Below are 16,838 nucleotides of genomic sequence, written 5' to 3'. Positions count from 1 at the left end.
CATAAGAAAAACGGTTTAATTGTTGCCCCGTGAAAAGACAGGGGGGACAGTCCCCCATCCCTTTCCTCTCTGTCAGCCCTGAGTGTCAGAAGATCTGTCTTGTGGTCATCCACCCATCTCATTTCTTCTCCTCCGAATACTGGTGGAGCAGGTCGCTGACGTCCGTCCGCCCGACATGGATCCAGCCATCTTCCTTCATGTGATACACTGGAGAATTGAGATACCGGCAGGAGGTCAGTAAGGGACAGAGCAGAACTAGCCTCTGCCCCCCCTCCCCCATGCCTAAAGAACCCAGTGGCTGCTTGGGGAAACGTACTGTTTACCACCCCGCCTGAATAGGAGTCACGATGGGTGGCATAGCAGATGGCCCTTCGGCCGAGCTCGTAGGCCTCCTCCACACTAAGATCGGGCCGGTGGCCACTGTCCAGGATTCCATAGGCATACGTGTTTCCGCTTCCCGTGGAAAAAAGGGGGCCTTTCAGCCGGGCTCCTCTGTCGTCAATGTAGTAGAGACCAGGGCCCTGAAAAGGGAGGAAATCGTGACACTCTGCAGCTCTGCCTTCCTTTACCTTCCCTGTAGGATTGTGTGGCCCAGCCCTGTACGGAGCGCAGCAGCCTCACTCATTGCTCCAGGGTGTGGTTGAGGGTTACACTCCAGACATGGGCAGGACACAACTCAGTTCCAGAGTAACCCATTACAGTGCCTGGTCAATCTAGGCTGATGCAGTTAGATCCAATTAGTTCTGGATGGGAGACCACCAAGAAATTCCCAGGCTAGTCTAAGAAGTAAAAGTCAAAGCAGAGCCAGTTTGATCTAGTGGGAAAGACACCAGGCTAGAAACCAGGAGAATGTGAGTTCTAGTCCTGCCTCAGCCATGAAAGCCAGCTGGGTGATTTTGAGCTGGTCGCTCTCTCTCAGCCGGACCCACCTCACAGGGTTGTTGTTGTGAGGAAAATAGGAGAAGAAAGGAGTATTAGGTAGGTTTTCCACCTTAAGTTATCTATAAAAATAATAAAGGTGGGATAAACATTCTAAAAAAGAAAAAGAGTTAAAAAAAACCCATTGCAAACCGTTTCTGTACTGCTGCCAAGACAGCTACCTGGACAAGCAATCTTATCCTTCTAAAAAAAACCCCTGTAACCCTCCCCCCTCCTAAAACTGAAAAGGCTCACCCTTTCACTCCAGGGCCCATAAGGGGTGATCACTCAATTTCATTGAGGGCCACATCAGCATTGCGGTTGCCTTCAGGGGGCCGGGTGGGTATAGCCAGGGTGGGCGTGGCCTACTGGGTGGGCGTGGCTAGAGTGCGTATGGCCTACTGGATGGGCATGGCCAGCTCTACATTGTTCGCATCAAAGGTGCCTATGGGGGCCTGGGCAGGAGTGGGACAGATCTGAGGGTCTCTGGCAGAAGGAGGGTCTCTGGGCCAGGGCCAAGGCAGTGGGGGCCGTTCCCTCACTGTTTCCAGGATGGCTTCGTGGGCCACATGAAACCACTTCGCGGACCGCATCCGGCCCCCGGGCCTTGTGTTTGACATGTCTGACTTAGGCTGTGTGTGGGCCACACTTTTGGCAACTCTACCAGATAACCTTCAACCCTCTCTTCCAAAGCTGATGCCCAAACACCCAACCTTCTTCTTTTTGATTTTCTGCTAGAATAGCTATCCTTCTGCCTTCTTCTCTTCTTTCTCTTCTCGTCCCCTCCCCTCACTGCCTCCCCTCCCCTCCCCTCTCCCTTGCGCCTCCTCTTGCCATGCCTTGCCCTCTCCTACTTCTCTTGTCTCCTTTTCTCTTATCTTCTTGTCCCCTTCCCTCCTCCCCTCCCTGCCTCTCCTCCCCTCCCCTCTCCCTTCCCCCTCCTCTTGCCATACCTTGCCCTCTTCTTCTCTTTTCTTCTCATCCTCTTCCACCCTCCCCCTCCCCTCCCCCTCCTCTCTTGCCATGCCTTGCCCTCCCCTCCTTCTTTTCTATTCTCTTCCCCTCGCCTCTTCTCCTCCCCTCTTACCCTGCCTTGTTCTCCCCCTCTTCTTTTCTCTTCTCTTCTCTTCTCTTCTCTTCTCTTCTCTTCTCTTCTCTTCTCTTCTCTTCTCTTCTCTTCTCTTCTCTTCTCTTCTCTTCTCTTCTCTTCTCTTCTCTTCTTTCTCTTCTCTTCTCTTCTCTTCTCTTCTCTTCTCTTCTCTTCTCTTCTCTTCTCTTCTCTTCTCTTCTTTTCTCTCCTCCCCTTCCCCTCCCCAAGTCCCCCTGGCCCATCTGTTCTCCCTCCTTTTCTCCCAGCCAGCCATTACCTTCTTGTCCCATCCACACACCATGCTGCCCACCGAGAGCCCCATGCCCCGGTATTCGGCCAGCATGTTGGCCAAGAGCTTAGAGGCGGCTGAGACGCTGATCCGTTCCTTGTTCCGAAGGAAGTAGAGCCTGCATTGGGAGAGCAGAAGGAAGGCGAGGTCAGAGGAAGAGGGTCCACCTTCCTACTCCACATCCCCAGATATTTCCCTCTCTCCCCAGTTTTCCATCTCTGCCTGACCACAATGGACCCATCGGATTCCCTGTATAAGGGGAAGGGTCCCAGGATCCCTTTGGCTTTAGGTTGAGCCAACCTCTTGTCTGAGATGGTATAGGTCAGGGGTAGACAACCTCGGTTCTTTTTATGACTCGTGGACTTCAACTCCCAGAATTCCTGAGCCAGCCATGTTGTCCACGAGTCATAAAAGAGCCAAGGTTGCCTAGGTTCTCCTGCTTGAGCAAGGGGCTGGACTAGAAGACCTCCAAGGTCCCTTCCAGCTCTATTCTATTCAGGATTGCCCAAAGAGAGACATACAGCTTTGATGGGTCTTCAGGGCCCCCCTAAATGTTCCCATCAAATTTTCACCTTCAGTTGAATGGAAGGGAAAATGTTTCAAGGCAATGGGGGTCACCAGATCAAAGGAACCTGCTTTAAACTCAAATATGTACAGCACTTCAAGCTAATTGGGGAATGTGATTTATGACTGTGAATTGGAGGAGGGAATTGCGCTTTGATACTATGTGCCCAGGGGAGGGGAATTTAGTTTTTGGCTTCAATTGTGTAAGTGCTAATATTATGCTACTCAAGGTAAACAATGCCACGAAGTTCTTTTGAAGAGTTTCATCTGTCAGAACCATGACAGCATCTTTGGGAAAACTATGACCTGCATGAATGAGAATCTCTATAGACCCCTCTGTCAATGCTGTGAGAATGGATGCCAATGCTGTGACTACTGAGAATCAGCAGCCATTTTACTTTTGCTTTTAACGTGCCTTTTCTGTTCTTCTAGAGTAAATGCTAGAGGATTTAGCTAGCCATAACAATGCAGAAGTTTGGGAACTCAAGGACATTATCTGATAAGGTTTTGCCGGGCCAGTTTTGCGCTAATGGGTGAATGTGATTTATGACAGCTTTTGGGGGTGGGAAATACAGCTTGTTACTTTGTATCTGGGGAGGGGGAGGAAATCTCAGTCTTGGGTTCAACTAGGTAAGTGCCGATACTTTGTTTCCTGAATAAAATCTTCTTAAAGGAAGAAATCCTTGCCTTGCAAGTTCTTTTAATTGGTTTCATCTATTGCAAGGGTAAGGGACGCGGTGGCTCAGTGGGTTAGGACGCTGAGCTTGTTGATCAGAAGGTCAGCAGTTTGGCAGGTCAAATCCTAAGTGCCGCGTAACAGAGTGAGCGCCTGTTACTCGTCCCAGCTTCTGCCAACCTAGCAGTTCGAAAGCACGTAAAAATGCAAGTAGAAAAATAGGGACCACTACGGTGGGAAGGTAACAGCATTCCATGCGCCTTTGGCATCTAGTCATGCCAGCCACATGACCACGGAGACGTCCTCGGACAAGCGCTGACTCTTTGGCTTTGAAACGGAGATGAGCACCGGCCCCTAGAGTTGGAAACGACTAGCACGCATGTGCGGGGGAACCTTTACCTTTTATTGCAAGGGTAGGCAACCTTGGCTCTTTTATGACTCGTGGACTTCAATTCCCAGAATTCCTGAGCCAGGATGGCTCAGCTTGGTTGGCTCAGGAATTCTGGGAGTTGAAGTCCCCGAGTCATAAAAGAGCCAAGGTTGCCTGCCCCGGATCTATCGGAACCATGACACCCTCGTTGGAAAATTCAGCTTATCGCTTCTGATTGTCTGCCCAGTTTTTACTTGTGCTGCTGACTGTGCTCGATTTCCTTAACTTGATCTCGTCACCAATGACCCAAAGGAAGGTGGCAAGGGATTATTGGCAGGCCCAGCCAATCAAGCCACCAGCATCGGATCCCTTACCTGCAGTATTTGGCCAGGAGTCGCTCCCAATATTGGCAATCGGCTGCACATCCAGACATGGTGCCCAGCAGGTAAGGGTTGATCTCAATCACCTTGTTGCACTGGAATGTACCTTTGTACGAAAAGGAAAGGAGACAAGAAGACCTATTCAGCCAGTTGGCACAGCTGCCGGGCAACTTTAACCAAAGATTTTACACCCACCATAGATCAGAAGGAAGCTGAGAGCCACTTTCTAGACAAACAGATTTTATAAAAAAGGCATTTATCTGCTTTTGGCAACTGCATCTGGAATAATTGGGTATGTCTAGTTTACTGAAGAGAAGGACGAGGAGGGACATGATAGCAGTGTTCCAATATCTCAGGGGCTGCCACAAAGAAGAGGGAGTCAAGCTATTCTCCAAAGCACCTGAAGGCAGGACAAGAAACGATGGATGGAAACTAGTCAAGGAGAGAAGCAACCTAGAACTAAGGAGAAACTTCCTGACAGTTGGAACAATTAACCAGTGGAACAACCTGCCTTCAGAGGTGGTGAATGCTCCAACACTGGAAGTTTTTAAGAAGAGACTGGACAGCCATTTGCCTGAAATGGTATAGGGTTTCCTGCCTGAGCAGGGGGTTGGGCTAGATGACCTCCAAGGTCCCTTCCAATCTTTATGATGATGATGATGATATGATTATGATTATAGTTAGGCTGCATCGGAGGTAGTGAGCTGCAGGGGTGCAAAGGCTGAAGCCTTTTTGTTAGCCTGAAAAAAACTCTACCAGACTAAAGGTGCTTTTTTAAAAGGTAACCTGGACTTATAATAATAATAAAGTTGGAAGGGACCTTGGAGGTCATCTAGTCCAACCCTCTGCTCAGGCAGGAAACCCTATACCATTTCAGACAAATGGCTGTCCAGTCTCTTCTTAAAAACTTCCAGTGTTGGAGCATTCACAGCTTCTGGAGGCAGGTTGTTCCACTGGTTAATTGTTCTAACTGTCAGGAAGTTTCTCCTTAGTTCCAGGTTGCTTTGTTTTTCCTTGAAGATGTTTTGCTTCTTATCCAAGAAGCTTCTTCAATTCTAACTGGATGGTGGAGGAATACTTCAGTGCTTCAGTTTTTCTTCAGGTCTTCTTCAGCCAGAACAAATTTACGAAGACATTTACGACCTTTGCCTCATCCGCATGATCATGTGATCAAAAGTCAGATGCTCGGCAACTGACTCATATTTATGATGGTCGTAGAGTCCTGGCCTCATGTGATCCCTTCTTGTGGCCTTCGGACAAGCAAAGTCAATGGTGAAGCCAGATTCACTTAACCACCAGGTTGCTCAGTTGTCAACTTCAGGGATTCACTTAACCCAAGGGGTCTTCAAACTTGGCCCTCGTGGACTTCAGCTCCCAGAATTCCTCAAGAATTCCTCAAGGAATTCCTCAAGGAATTCTGGGAGTTGAAGTTCACGAGTCATTAAAAGGGCCAGGTTTGAAGAGCCCTAACTTAACCACTGCGGCAAGGAAGACAGAATTGCAGCAAACCACAGAATTGCTCACAGATGTAGTTGCCAGCCGATGCCCGGGAATCGGTAGCCACGATGACCCCATGCTGGAAGGTGAAGGCCAAGGTGGTGGTGCCATGGACCGGCTGGACCTGGGAACCTCCACTCTCAGAGAGGCTGTTGAGGACCTCAGAGGGCTGTGGGGAGGGAAGGCGAAACAGGTGAGGAAGGGTCTTGATGAGGATGGAGAGTGGAGCCAGGGGAACCCTTCACTGCTCCATTTTACCAGTGGGAAGAGCTAGAAATAGAAGAGCGGCTTCTTCTGGCACTGGCACACAGACACACACACACACAAAAAACTTGAGCCAAGTTCGGCACTTCCTTTGCCTTCCAGCGGGGAGGCAGCCAAGCAAAGGCCTCCCCAGGGCTCAGAATCGGGCCCAAGTCCCCCCCTCCCTCCTTCGACCCAACGTCATCCGGACACTAAAAGGTTTTTTTGGGTGTGTGTGTGTGAAAATTTGCTGCCCCAAGAAGTTAATGTCCCGTTCTGGGCAGCGGCCCAAAGAATGCATTGTTTTGGGGGGGGGGGAATGGGCGGGGAGGACACTCTGCACACACTCAGATGCACTTTGCCGCGTTTCTCCAAAGGTGCGCCCGCCCTCCCTCCTTCTTTCCCCCCCCCCCCGCCCGCACTCCGGCCGCACAAATCACAGACACACAAACACGCGCAACCACACAGACATACCGCCCCGGTCCCAAACCTGCGCCAAGTTCAGCCCTCCCCGGGGCTCGGAATCGGGCCCAAGACCCCCACCCCCTCCCCACCCCATTTCGCCCCACCGTGATGCGGCAAGCTAAAAGTTTTCGGGGATGGAGAATTTCTCTCCGGAGAAAATTCTAGGCACTAAGCCAAACAATGCAACGGAAGGGGTTGGGGGGAGGGGAAAGAGGGGGAGACACTCTGCGTATGCTCAGATGCACTTTGCCGCAGGTCTCCGCTGCCACTCCCTGGGTGCGTCCCTCCCTCCTTCCCTCTTCCGCACGGCCGCCTCCAAGCCCGGCACTTTCCGCGCTCCCCCCACCTGCATCCCAGGGAGCACCGCCATCTGGGGCTCCCGAACCCCGAAAGCGTAGTGCGAGAGGCCTTGGCGGGGCCCGGCGGCGGCGACCCCTCCGGGCAGAGGCCAATCCCAGTCCCCGCGGGACCGTCCGCAGACATCCAGGAGAGCCATCGCCGCTTCTTCCTCTCCGGCGCGGTGAAAGCGAAAGTGGCGCTTGTTTCCCCCCCCCCCCGCGCGCGCCTCTTTCCAACGGGCGGGGCTAGGAGGGGAAGGGCCCTCTTTGCCCCCCCCACCCCAACGTGGCCCTTGGGGGACAGGGCTGGCCACGCCCACAAGCAGAAATGAGCCGGGGGGGGGGTCGAGGGAACTAAAGTGAGGGGTTCCCGGGGGGGGGGGGAAAGAGCTGTGAACCCATTGCCTCCCATGCCCGCATTCTGGGCAGATCCTCACATCTGTCCATTCCTGCGTGTCCCAAAGGTGCTTTTTTTCCCCCAGGAGCCAAACTGGACTTTCTTGGTGGTTTTTGTTTTTTTTTTGAAGACATTTCGCTTCTCATCCAAGGAGCTTCATCAACTCTGACTGGGATGGTGGGTGGAAGGACTTACGCTCCTTGCAGACAGTTGGTCGTTTGCCTTCTTTTTGGAGAGTCGTTGAGGCCACCATCCAGTCAGAGCTGAAGAAGCTTCTTGGGTGAGAAACGAAAGGTCTTCAAAGAAAAAAAAATCAAGAAAGTCCAGTTTTGCCTGGGGGGGGGGGGACGGGAAAGCACCTTTGGCAAAACCGTGACCCAGATGATTTGAGAATCTCCAGAGACGTTCCTGCATGTCAGGAGTCAGTCCTGAAGACGTTCCAGGAGGGCGATAGGAATGTGTGATTCTGCCCTGGCAGCGCACCATGGACCTTGTGGTCCGACCCCTCTGGAAATGGCTGTTGTAGGCTTTAGCCAAAGAACTTAATTTTGACAAAGGGGTGCCTGGCTGGTTTCCTACAGCCCTGGATCCTTCCCGGCCCCGCGGCCGGTTAAGCTTTGCTTGTTGTGGAAAAGCAAGAAACTTTGTCGTTCACACGAAGCGCCACGATCAGAGTTGATAACTCACAAATCCTCCATCGCTTTAAACTGGGGGCGATTATCTTGGGGGGGGGCGAAGAGCGAGGGGGCGTCTATTCTCCAGTCTCCGTCACAAAGCAGGGGATCGATTGAGGGATCAATCAGAATAGAGCTGGAAAGGGACCTTGGAGGTCTTCTAGTCCAACCCTATGCTCAAGCAGGAGATCCTATCCCCTTCCAGAGAGGTTGACTGTCCAGTCTTTTCTTAAAAACCTCCACTGATGAAGCACCCACAACTTCTGAAGGCAAAGCGGTTCCACTGATCAATCAATAGATGGGTATCTATCAATAGATTCTACTATTATCAGCAGATAGATTAATTGATTGTGTGCTATCAAGTCAATATCAACTCTATGGGCCACACAGAGTTTATCCAGGACGATCTGTCCCTCGCCTAGTGCTTCAACTCTTCCCACGACGCCCCCAATTGCCACTGAGTCCATCCCCCTTGCTTGATGTTGGTCCTCTTTTCCTGGAAAAAGCCGAGATTCCCGCCACTACCGCTTGGTTGCATCTCTCCACCTCCAGGGGGCGCCCCTACTCTTCTCCATAGCTGCCAGGGGAAACCCCGCTAGCTGCAGCCCTCCGTAACTAAAGCCGCTTAGCAACTGCTGATGCAAAGACATTCTCTTCTGCCGTTGGCTGGGGGATCCAATACTTGAGATTGGCTGTTTTTTCCCGGTGCCAGCGGTCGCAGCGGAAGAGGTTTGTGTTCAAACTTGGAGGAAGAGACAACAATAGTCTGCGCTAGGCTGATAACGCTAGCCTGATAGCCAAAAGGGCGAATGATCGGCGAGTTCCAGTAATAAAAGTCAAGGTCAAAGCCAATACGCTGGGTGGAAAAAAAAGATTAAATGTATAAAGAGCATCAAACTAATAACAACAGTTGAGGCAGCCCGCCTTAGAATGAATAAGGAAGATATTGAAGGAATGAGCAGTTTCTGATTTTTATGATCAATTATCAAGAGCAGGGGGTCGTCAAACGTGGCCCTTTTATCACTTGTGGACTTCAACTCCCAGAATTCCTGCCTGGCTGAGGAATTCTGGGAGTTGAAGTCCATAGAATCAAGAATACGTGAAGTATTAATACCACTTTACAATGCCCTGGTAAGGCCACACTTGGAATACTGCATCCAGTTTTGGTCACTACTGCGTAAAAAAGATGTTGAGACTCTAGAAAGAGTACAGAGAAAAGCAACAAAGATGATTAGGGGACTGGAGGCTGAAACATATAAGGAACAGTTGCTGGAATTGGGTATGTCTAGTTTAATGAAGCATTAAGGGTGACATGAAAGCAGCATTCCAATATCTCAGGGGCTGCCGCAAAGAAGAGGGAGTCAAGCTATTCTCCAAAGCCCCTGAAGGCAGGACAAGAAGCAATGGATGGAAACTAATCACGGAGAGAAGCAACCTGGAATTGGTGATCGCCAATAGTGAAAGCAGATAGCTTGAGGGGCTCTTTGAGGATACTGCTTCTAATGTACAGTATTTGGGTGGATTATCTGGCTAGAGAAACCATATAATCCAGGGGTCCCCCAGCCACAGCCTATTGGCTACCAGGCTGACTGAGTCGCTGGCTTGCACGCACAGCTCCACTTATGTGAGGGTCGCCCAATTTGCTCAATCTTCACAGGTGTTTGCGGCCCATCACGTGAGCTTCATGGGCATTTACAGCCCCACTTGCAAGAGCTTCGTGGGCTTTCGCAGTCCCACACGCCTGAGCTTTGTGGGCTTTTGCGGCCCCACTCACACAAACCTTGCATGGGTTTGTGACTCCACTTGCCTGAGCTTTCTGGACATTTGCAAACCCATTTGTGCAAGCCTTGTGGGCGTTCATGGCCCCACTTGTGCAAGCTTCATGGGCGTTCGCGGCCCCACTTTTGCAGGCATCACCACGAGAATCATAGATGTTTGTTGTTGTGATTCCTCGCCAGCCAGTGGATCCAGCAGCTGAGGAATCAGATGAGGAGGAAGGGCCTGGAGTGACATTAGAGTCAGAGGAAAGCTCTGAGGAGCTCCAAGACTTACAGTCTGACAAGCCTGGCCCCTCTACTTGCACTCAGGCTGAGACACAGCTGTGCTGGGAGTCTGAGTTGGACAGTGACAAAGCGCAGCTGGGAAATATTCAGGATGCATGACAGTGCTGGCAAGAAGAGCGCAGGACAGAGGAATGCAATGGGGTGGCTCCAAAGGCAAAGGAGAAGGCACTAGGAACCCATGCCTTGGCTGAAATATAAAAGGGAAGGTGTGAGAGGTGCTGGTTGCCAAAGGCAACCATTCATGTTGAGGATCGAGTTTCTGTGAACTGTGCTTGCCTTGGACATTGACTCAGGTCTGTGAATAATAAAAGGGGTTGGTTTTTCTTGCGGTTCCTGCCTGCTTGCTGGAAGAGGGGTTTCTACTTGTGAGCGTAACAAGGACTCATATAGGCTGGGACAGAACATTTGTAGCCCCACTCATACGAGCGTCACCTTGAGCTCCGCAGGCATTCACGGCCTCACTCGCGTGAGCTTCACAGGCATTTGGAGCCCGACACGTGCGAGAGTCACCACAAGCACCATGGGCGTTTGTGGTGCCATTCACGCGAGCGCTCACAGCCCTACTCGCGTGAGCAATGTGTATTCATGCACGCACATGTGTTCATCGCCCAACAACACCATCCCTTCTTTCCCCTTTCCCAGGGCCACCTAATCCCGAAAGGTTGGGGAACTCTGATATAATCGTCCTATTAGTGTGAAAAAAACAATGTATTGAATGATAGATGCAGTTTTAAAAAAAAACAGCAAATGTTAGATATGCATTTATTTTTATATATACAAATACATTTGTTTGTGCACCAGAAAACTATTGTGAACCAGTTGGTTTAAGTCTGAGCCCAGCCTCTACCCAAGTGTCTTTCAAAATTTGGACCCTTCCCCAATCTGGGTTACAACTGTCACGTGAGCCACAAATTAGAAGGTCCCAAAATATGAATTTGTGATCTGGTCAGCTAGGAGAGGAAGAAAGCAAAGTTAAAAATAATGGAATCTAAACTGTTTTACAACTTCAGGCAAAGAAAAGATGCGGACTAACTCTGAAGATGGTAGTCCGATTTAATAAGTTCAGCATCGGCATCTTCTGCTAGAGCTGAAGGTGGCAGAGGAGGAGCTGTGCCCAGGTTTACTGGCATCCATGCCAAAAAAAAAAAAAAAAAAAGAGAGAGAGAGAGAAGGAGAGAGAGAGGACAGGCTTCAAATGCGTGAATGCCATCTTGCCTGTTTTAATCCTTTCTGCCTGGCTTGACAGCAAAGTCCTCTAACATTTGACTTGCTAAATCTTTTAGATCAGGAAGCTGCTGATCACTCCGTAGTAGAGGCAGCCCTGAACTAGAGGCAAGCCCACAAAAGGGGGAGCTGGGCTGGCATCCTCCCAGAAGACATCCAATGTCCGAGCTGGTCTCAAGGAAGCATTTACCTCTGAAGGTCATAGCAACAAAGAACAGAGAAGAGTAAAGTGAAGAGCAACAAAGATGATCAGGGGACTGGAGGCTAAAACATATAAGGAACAGTTGCTGGAATTGGGTATGTCTAGTTTAACAAAGAGAAGAGTGAGGGGTGATATGATAGCAGTATTCCAATATCTCAGGGGCTGCCACAAAGAAGAGGCAGTCAAGCTATTCTCCAAAGCGCCTGAAGGCAGGACAAGAAGCAATGGATGGAAACTAAGGAGAAACTTCCTGACAGGACAATTAACCAGTGGAACAACCTGCCTCCAGAAGCTGTGAATGCTCCAACACTGGAAGTTTTTAAGAAGAGACTGGACAGCCATTTGTCTGAAACGGTATAGGGTTTCCTGCCTGAGCAGGGGGCTGGACTAGACCTCCAAGGCCCTTTCCAACTTTATTATAAACAAGGTCTCCTCACTAAGGCAGCGTTGTCCAACCTTGGCAATTTTAAGATTTGTGGACTTCAACTCCCAGATCCCAAAGATGGTTTTTCAGAGGCAACTGGACTTTTTCCTTTGAATAAATTTCGCTTCTCATTCAAGCCAAAACTTGAAGAAGCTTCTTGGATGAGAAGCGAAACATCTTCAAGGAAAAACCAAGGAAGTCCAGTTGCCTTTTGAAAAAGCACCTTTGGGACATCTGAGCACAATCCATTATTGTTGTTGTTAGTTGCGAAGTCGTGTCTGACCCTTCATGACCCCATGGACAACGTTCCTCCAGGCCTTCCTGTCCTCTACCATCTTCTGGAGTCCATCTGGTTTTATTCATTCGTTCAGCCATTCATTTGTTCATCCATTCACTTACTCACCCATCATTCATTTGTTCACTCACTCACTGACTCACATTCATTGGTAGTTAATTATATCCCATTTATAAATACCGGTAACTCAAAATGGCAATCACACACAAATATCCCTCTTCCTGGTTTTTCCCACAACAACCCTGTGAGGTGGGTCAGACTGAGAAAGACTGACATCCCTTAAAAAAAGTACTTACAGTATTTTAAAGAGCAGCCTTCTATGTGATTCCCTGTGGGATCATCCGAAACCCTCCATTTTACTTTGGTTTCGGCAAGGCCAGCTAACAAGCTGCCATCTACTTAAACTGTGAATATCTTTTCCGCACACACACCTAAAAAAAATGTTTCCTGCTGCCACAACATTTAAACCGTGACTTCTAAACAGCAGCTTTAGAATTTTCGGAATGACCAACTGTCAAATCAACGAGAGTGTCGTGTTGCTGAGTCTTCTCTCCATTGTACCAAGCTCGCAGGTGAGCGATAGGTGCTGCTTTGGGCTCCAGACCGGAACACCTGCCTGTTTTCACATCCAGTTATCAATCCCTATTGTTCCCATTGGGGCTGCTGCTCCTGTTCCCCTCTGCCCCATTTGGCTGCTTCTGCAGCAGTTGCCAGTAGAGCCCCTTCTTCTCGACCAGCTCCAGGTGGGTCCCCTTCTCACGGATCTCCCCGTCTTCCATGACCAGGATGAGATCAGCCTGCTCCACGTCGCAAAGCCGGTGCGAGATCAGGAGAACAGAGCGGCTGTGGCGAGCTTCTCCCTTGTAGATTTCTTGCTCCAGCTACGTGAGGCCAAACATGGGGCGTCCGAAAGAGAAGAAAAGTTAGAAAGGCAGGGGGGAAAAAAGGGGGGGGGAACCACAAGGCCGGGTCAGAGAGAAAGTAAATAAGTTGGGCATCGGGGAAAATAAAATAAAATAAAAAAATAAAAAAAATAAAAAAATACCTCACCCGCCATTAACTACAACTTCCATGCTTGCTTCATCACCTTTCCTGCTAAGTGTTTCTCCCATCTTGGCAGCCTGAAGGGGGTGGACCGCCATCTTAGCTGGGGAATTCTGGGAGCTGAAGTCCACCCAACCGCAAGCTGCCAAGGTGGACGCCTGAAGTTCTCAGCTTAGAACAGTTTGTTTTAGTGACCGTTTTGAAGTTACAACGGCACTGGAAAAAAGTGACCTCTGACAGTTTTCATATTTATGACCGTTACAGCATCTCCATGGTCAGGAGTAGGCCACCTTGGCTCTTTTATGACTCGTGGACTTCAACTCCCAGAATTCCTGAGCCAGCATGGCTCAGCTTGGAAACCTCTCCCTTTCCCCTCAGCATGGCTGGCTCAGGAATTCTGGGAGTTGAAGTCCACGAGTCATAAAGCAGCCTAGGGCAGGGGTAGGCCACCTTGGCTCTTTTATGACTCGTGGACTTCAACTCCCAGAATTCCTGAGCCAGCATGGCTCAGCTTGGAAACCTCTCCCTTTCCCCTCAGCATGGGTGGCTCAGGAATTCTGGGAGTTGAAGTCCACGAGTCATAAAAGAGCCAAGGATGCCTACCCCTGTTCATGGTCATGTGATAAAAATTCAGACGCTTGGCAACCGATTCATATTTATGAAGGTTGCAGGGTCCCCAGATCACGTGATCCCCTCTTGTGACCTTCTGAGAAGCAAAGTCAATGGGGAACCCTAACCTTAACAACCATTTGACTAACTTAACGGCAGTGATTCACTTGCCACCATTATGGCAAGAAAGGTCATAAAATGGAGTAGAACTCACTGAACAACTTTCTCACTTAGCAACAGAAATTTTGGCCTCAGTTGTATATAGAAGGACCCTGAGAAAAGGCAGCCATGAAGGAGGATAGGCAGTCTAGCTTTCCTATAGGAAGTAAGCTGTCACTCTTCTGATATAAAGAAAATCAAGATTTACTCTATCTGTGTATCATCTCTCTCTCTCTCATCTGTCTCTCTCATCTATCTATATCACTATCTATCTCTATCATCTCTCTTTTCTCATCTCTGTCATGTATCATCTATCACTCTCTATCATCTATCTATCTATCTATCTATCTATCTATCTATCTATCTATCTATCTATCATCTATCATCTATCTATCTATATCATATATCTCATCTTCTATCTCATCTCTATCATCCATAACCATCATTTCTCTTCTTTTCTCTATCATCTCTTACTCTGTCAATCTCTCTCTTTCATCTCTCATCTGTCTCATTCTATCATCTTTCTATCCTCTCATCTATCTGTATCATCTATCGCTATCTCTATCATCTCTCTTTTCTCTCTCATCTCTCTCTCATGTATCATCTCTATCTTTCTATTTTTCTATCATCTATCACTTATCTATCTCTAATCTATCACATATCTCTCATCTATCTCATCTCTCTATCATCCATCACCATCTATCATCTTTTCTCTATCATCTCTTACTCTATCAATCTCTCTCATCTGTGTCATCCTCTCTATCATCTATCTTTCTATCATCTATCCTCTATCCATCTGTTTGTCTATCATCTATCACTATCTCTCTGATCTATCTTTTCTCTCTCATCTCTCTCATGTATCATCGCTATCTATCTTTCTATCTTATCTATCTATCTATCATCTATCTTATCTATCTATCTATCATCTATCTATCTATCTATCTATCTATCTATCTATCTATCTATCTATCTATCTATCTATCTATCTATCTATCTATCCAATCTCATCTCTCTCTCTCTCTCTCTCTCTCTCTCTCTCTCTCTCTCTCTCTCTCTCTCTCTCTCTCCTGCTTTTATTATTTATTATTAAGATACAGCAAACATATCTAAGATACTTCTTCCTCCTGTTTTCAGGGTTGTTTGGGGCCACTAACCCTCCAATACCCCCCACCCTTCCCTCCACCCCCAATATAGACTTCCAGTGGAAACTGGAGGGGAGGGGAAGGGAGGGTCTGTCTCTCTCTCTCTCAGTTCCACCTGCTACCCTAACCCCAGCTGGGCCAAGCAGAAAGCCTTCTCCTGTTCGAAAATCTCACTGTGGTTTAACGGAAACCCCACAGAATTCTTCTGAACGTTAGGCCACTTCCTCTTTCCTTTGCTGCTTAAATTCTGCCCATAATTCGCCTTCTCAGAACATTTCTGCCCCCTGGTGCCCAGCATTCTCACCTGCTTCTGGTTTGCCGTGTCCAGGGCGCTGGTGGCATCATCTAGAATCAGGACGGTGGGGTTTCGGATCAAAGCTCGGGCGAGAGCGATCCCTTGCTTCTGCCCCCCGGATATCTGCTTGCCTGCTTCCCCAGCACCTGCAGGAAGAGACAGAAATGGAGGCGTTCTGCGGTCAGACCCTCCCAAGCTTCTTGCTTGTCCATTTTCATTCTAAGAACTGCTTCGTTGATCCCCTAATGCAGGGGTCTTCAAACTTGGCCCTTCTATGACTTGTGGACCAACTCCCAGAATTCCCCCAACCAGCACATGGAGAATATGCTTTAAGTCAGGGGTCTTCAAACTTGACCCTTCTGTGACTTGTGGACTTCAACTCCCAGAATTCCCCCAACCAGCACATGGAGAATATGCTTTAAGTCAGGGGTCTTCAAACTTGACCCTTCTGTGACTTGTGGACTTCAACTCCCAGAATTCCTCAGCCAGCGTGCCTGGCTGAGGAATTCTGGGAGTTGAAGTCCACAAGTCATAGAAGGCCCAATTTTGAAGACCCCTGCTTGTGGACTTCCATTCCCAGAGTTCTTCAGCCAGGCACGCTGGCTGAGGAATTATGGGAGTTGAAGCCCACAAGTCATAAAAGGGCCAAGTTTGAAGACACCTGTTTGTGGACTTCAACTCCCAGAATTTCTCAGCCAGGCATGCTGGCTGAGGAATTCTGGGAGTTGAAGTCCACAAGTCATAAAAGGGCCAAGTTTGAAGACCCCCTGCCCTAATAGCTTAATTCTGGAATAATGACCCCCTTTTTACATCACATCCGGTGCAATCTTTTTTCCTTTTTTAATGTTTTATTGATTTTCTAATTTTACATTTAAGTATTTAAAAAGCAATGTGGCGGCTGAGTTAATCGATAATTCAATGACATCTTTAGTCCCGGTCTCAAAGTACCCCATGAAACATTTCCTCTCTTTTCCCCTTAGTTTTTCCTGTCTCAGGTTTAAACTAATACGATACTTATTATATCAATTAAATAAAAAAGAACAGTCTTGCATTTATCAATAATTTTTAGCTTATACATTATCCTGGTTATTTTAACATTCAGTCTTTATAGACAATCAGTGTCCTAATTAGTTTTTCCCAATTTTTAGTTTCCCATTAATATTTAAATTTAACATTTAATATTTGTAATTTCGAAGTTTTAAGTAATCAAAGTTCCCCTTTATCACAATTCATCACAAAATCTAATATTCAGGATACACGTCTTATCTATTTGACTATATTCTATTTCTCACCATCTTCCATCATCTAATTAATAATACAGTATAACATTTTTATTTTCTATTATTTTCCAAACGTCTTAGTCACCAAAGTTTCTCTTGTTTCAACATCAAATACCACCTCTCTTTTTCTCTTAATATCTACTATCTCATTTTTAAGCTAGTACAGTTCTTATTATGTCACCTAAGTAAAAACAAGTTTA

At 48.1% G+C, this 16,838-nt stretch overlaps 2 protein-coding genes across 3 annotated transcripts in view; both read right to left on the bottom strand.

Moving 5' to 3' along the window:
- Positions 1 to 7,134, bottom strand: PSMB8 (proteasome 20S subunit beta 8). The gene is made up of 6 exons (XM_081316160.1): positions 6,839 to 7,134; positions 5,812 to 5,953; positions 4,282 to 4,393; positions 2,286 to 2,415; positions 317 to 521; positions 1 to 207 (listed from the first exon to the last, which is right to left on the bottom strand). Exons 1-6 carry the CDS (start codon positions 6,986 to 6,988, stop codon positions 119 to 121), a joined length of 828 nt encoding a protein of 275 aa, XP_081172286.1. The 5' UTR covers positions 6,989 to 7,134; the 3' UTR covers positions 1 to 118.
- A 3,553-nt stretch (positions 7,135 to 10,687) lies between these two features.
- Positions 10,688 to 16,838, bottom strand: part of TAP1 (transporter 1, ATP binding cassette subfamily B member) — a 28,158-nt gene continuing 22,007 nt past the window's right edge. For both annotated transcript variants that reach the window (XM_081316023.1, XM_081316022.1), the window contains 2 exons: positions 15,368 to 15,504; positions 10,688 to 12,990 (listed from right to left, as the gene is read on the bottom strand). In XM_081316023.1, the coding sequence (XP_081172149.1) occupies positions 12,745 to 12,990; positions 15,368 to 15,504 (383 nt within the window). In that variant the 3' untranslated portion in view covers positions 10,688 to 12,744. The remainder of the gene's footprint in view (positions 12,991 to 15,367; positions 15,505 to 16,838) is intronic.

This window comes from Vipera berus, assembly GCF_964194415.1.
Source record: "Vipera berus genome assembly, chromosome: 2".
Lineage (NCBI taxonomy): Eukaryota > Metazoa > Chordata > Lepidosauria > Squamata > Viperidae > Vipera > Vipera berus.
Note: the sequence above shows the minus strand (reverse complement) of the source record. Positions and strands in the feature narration are given on the sequence as shown.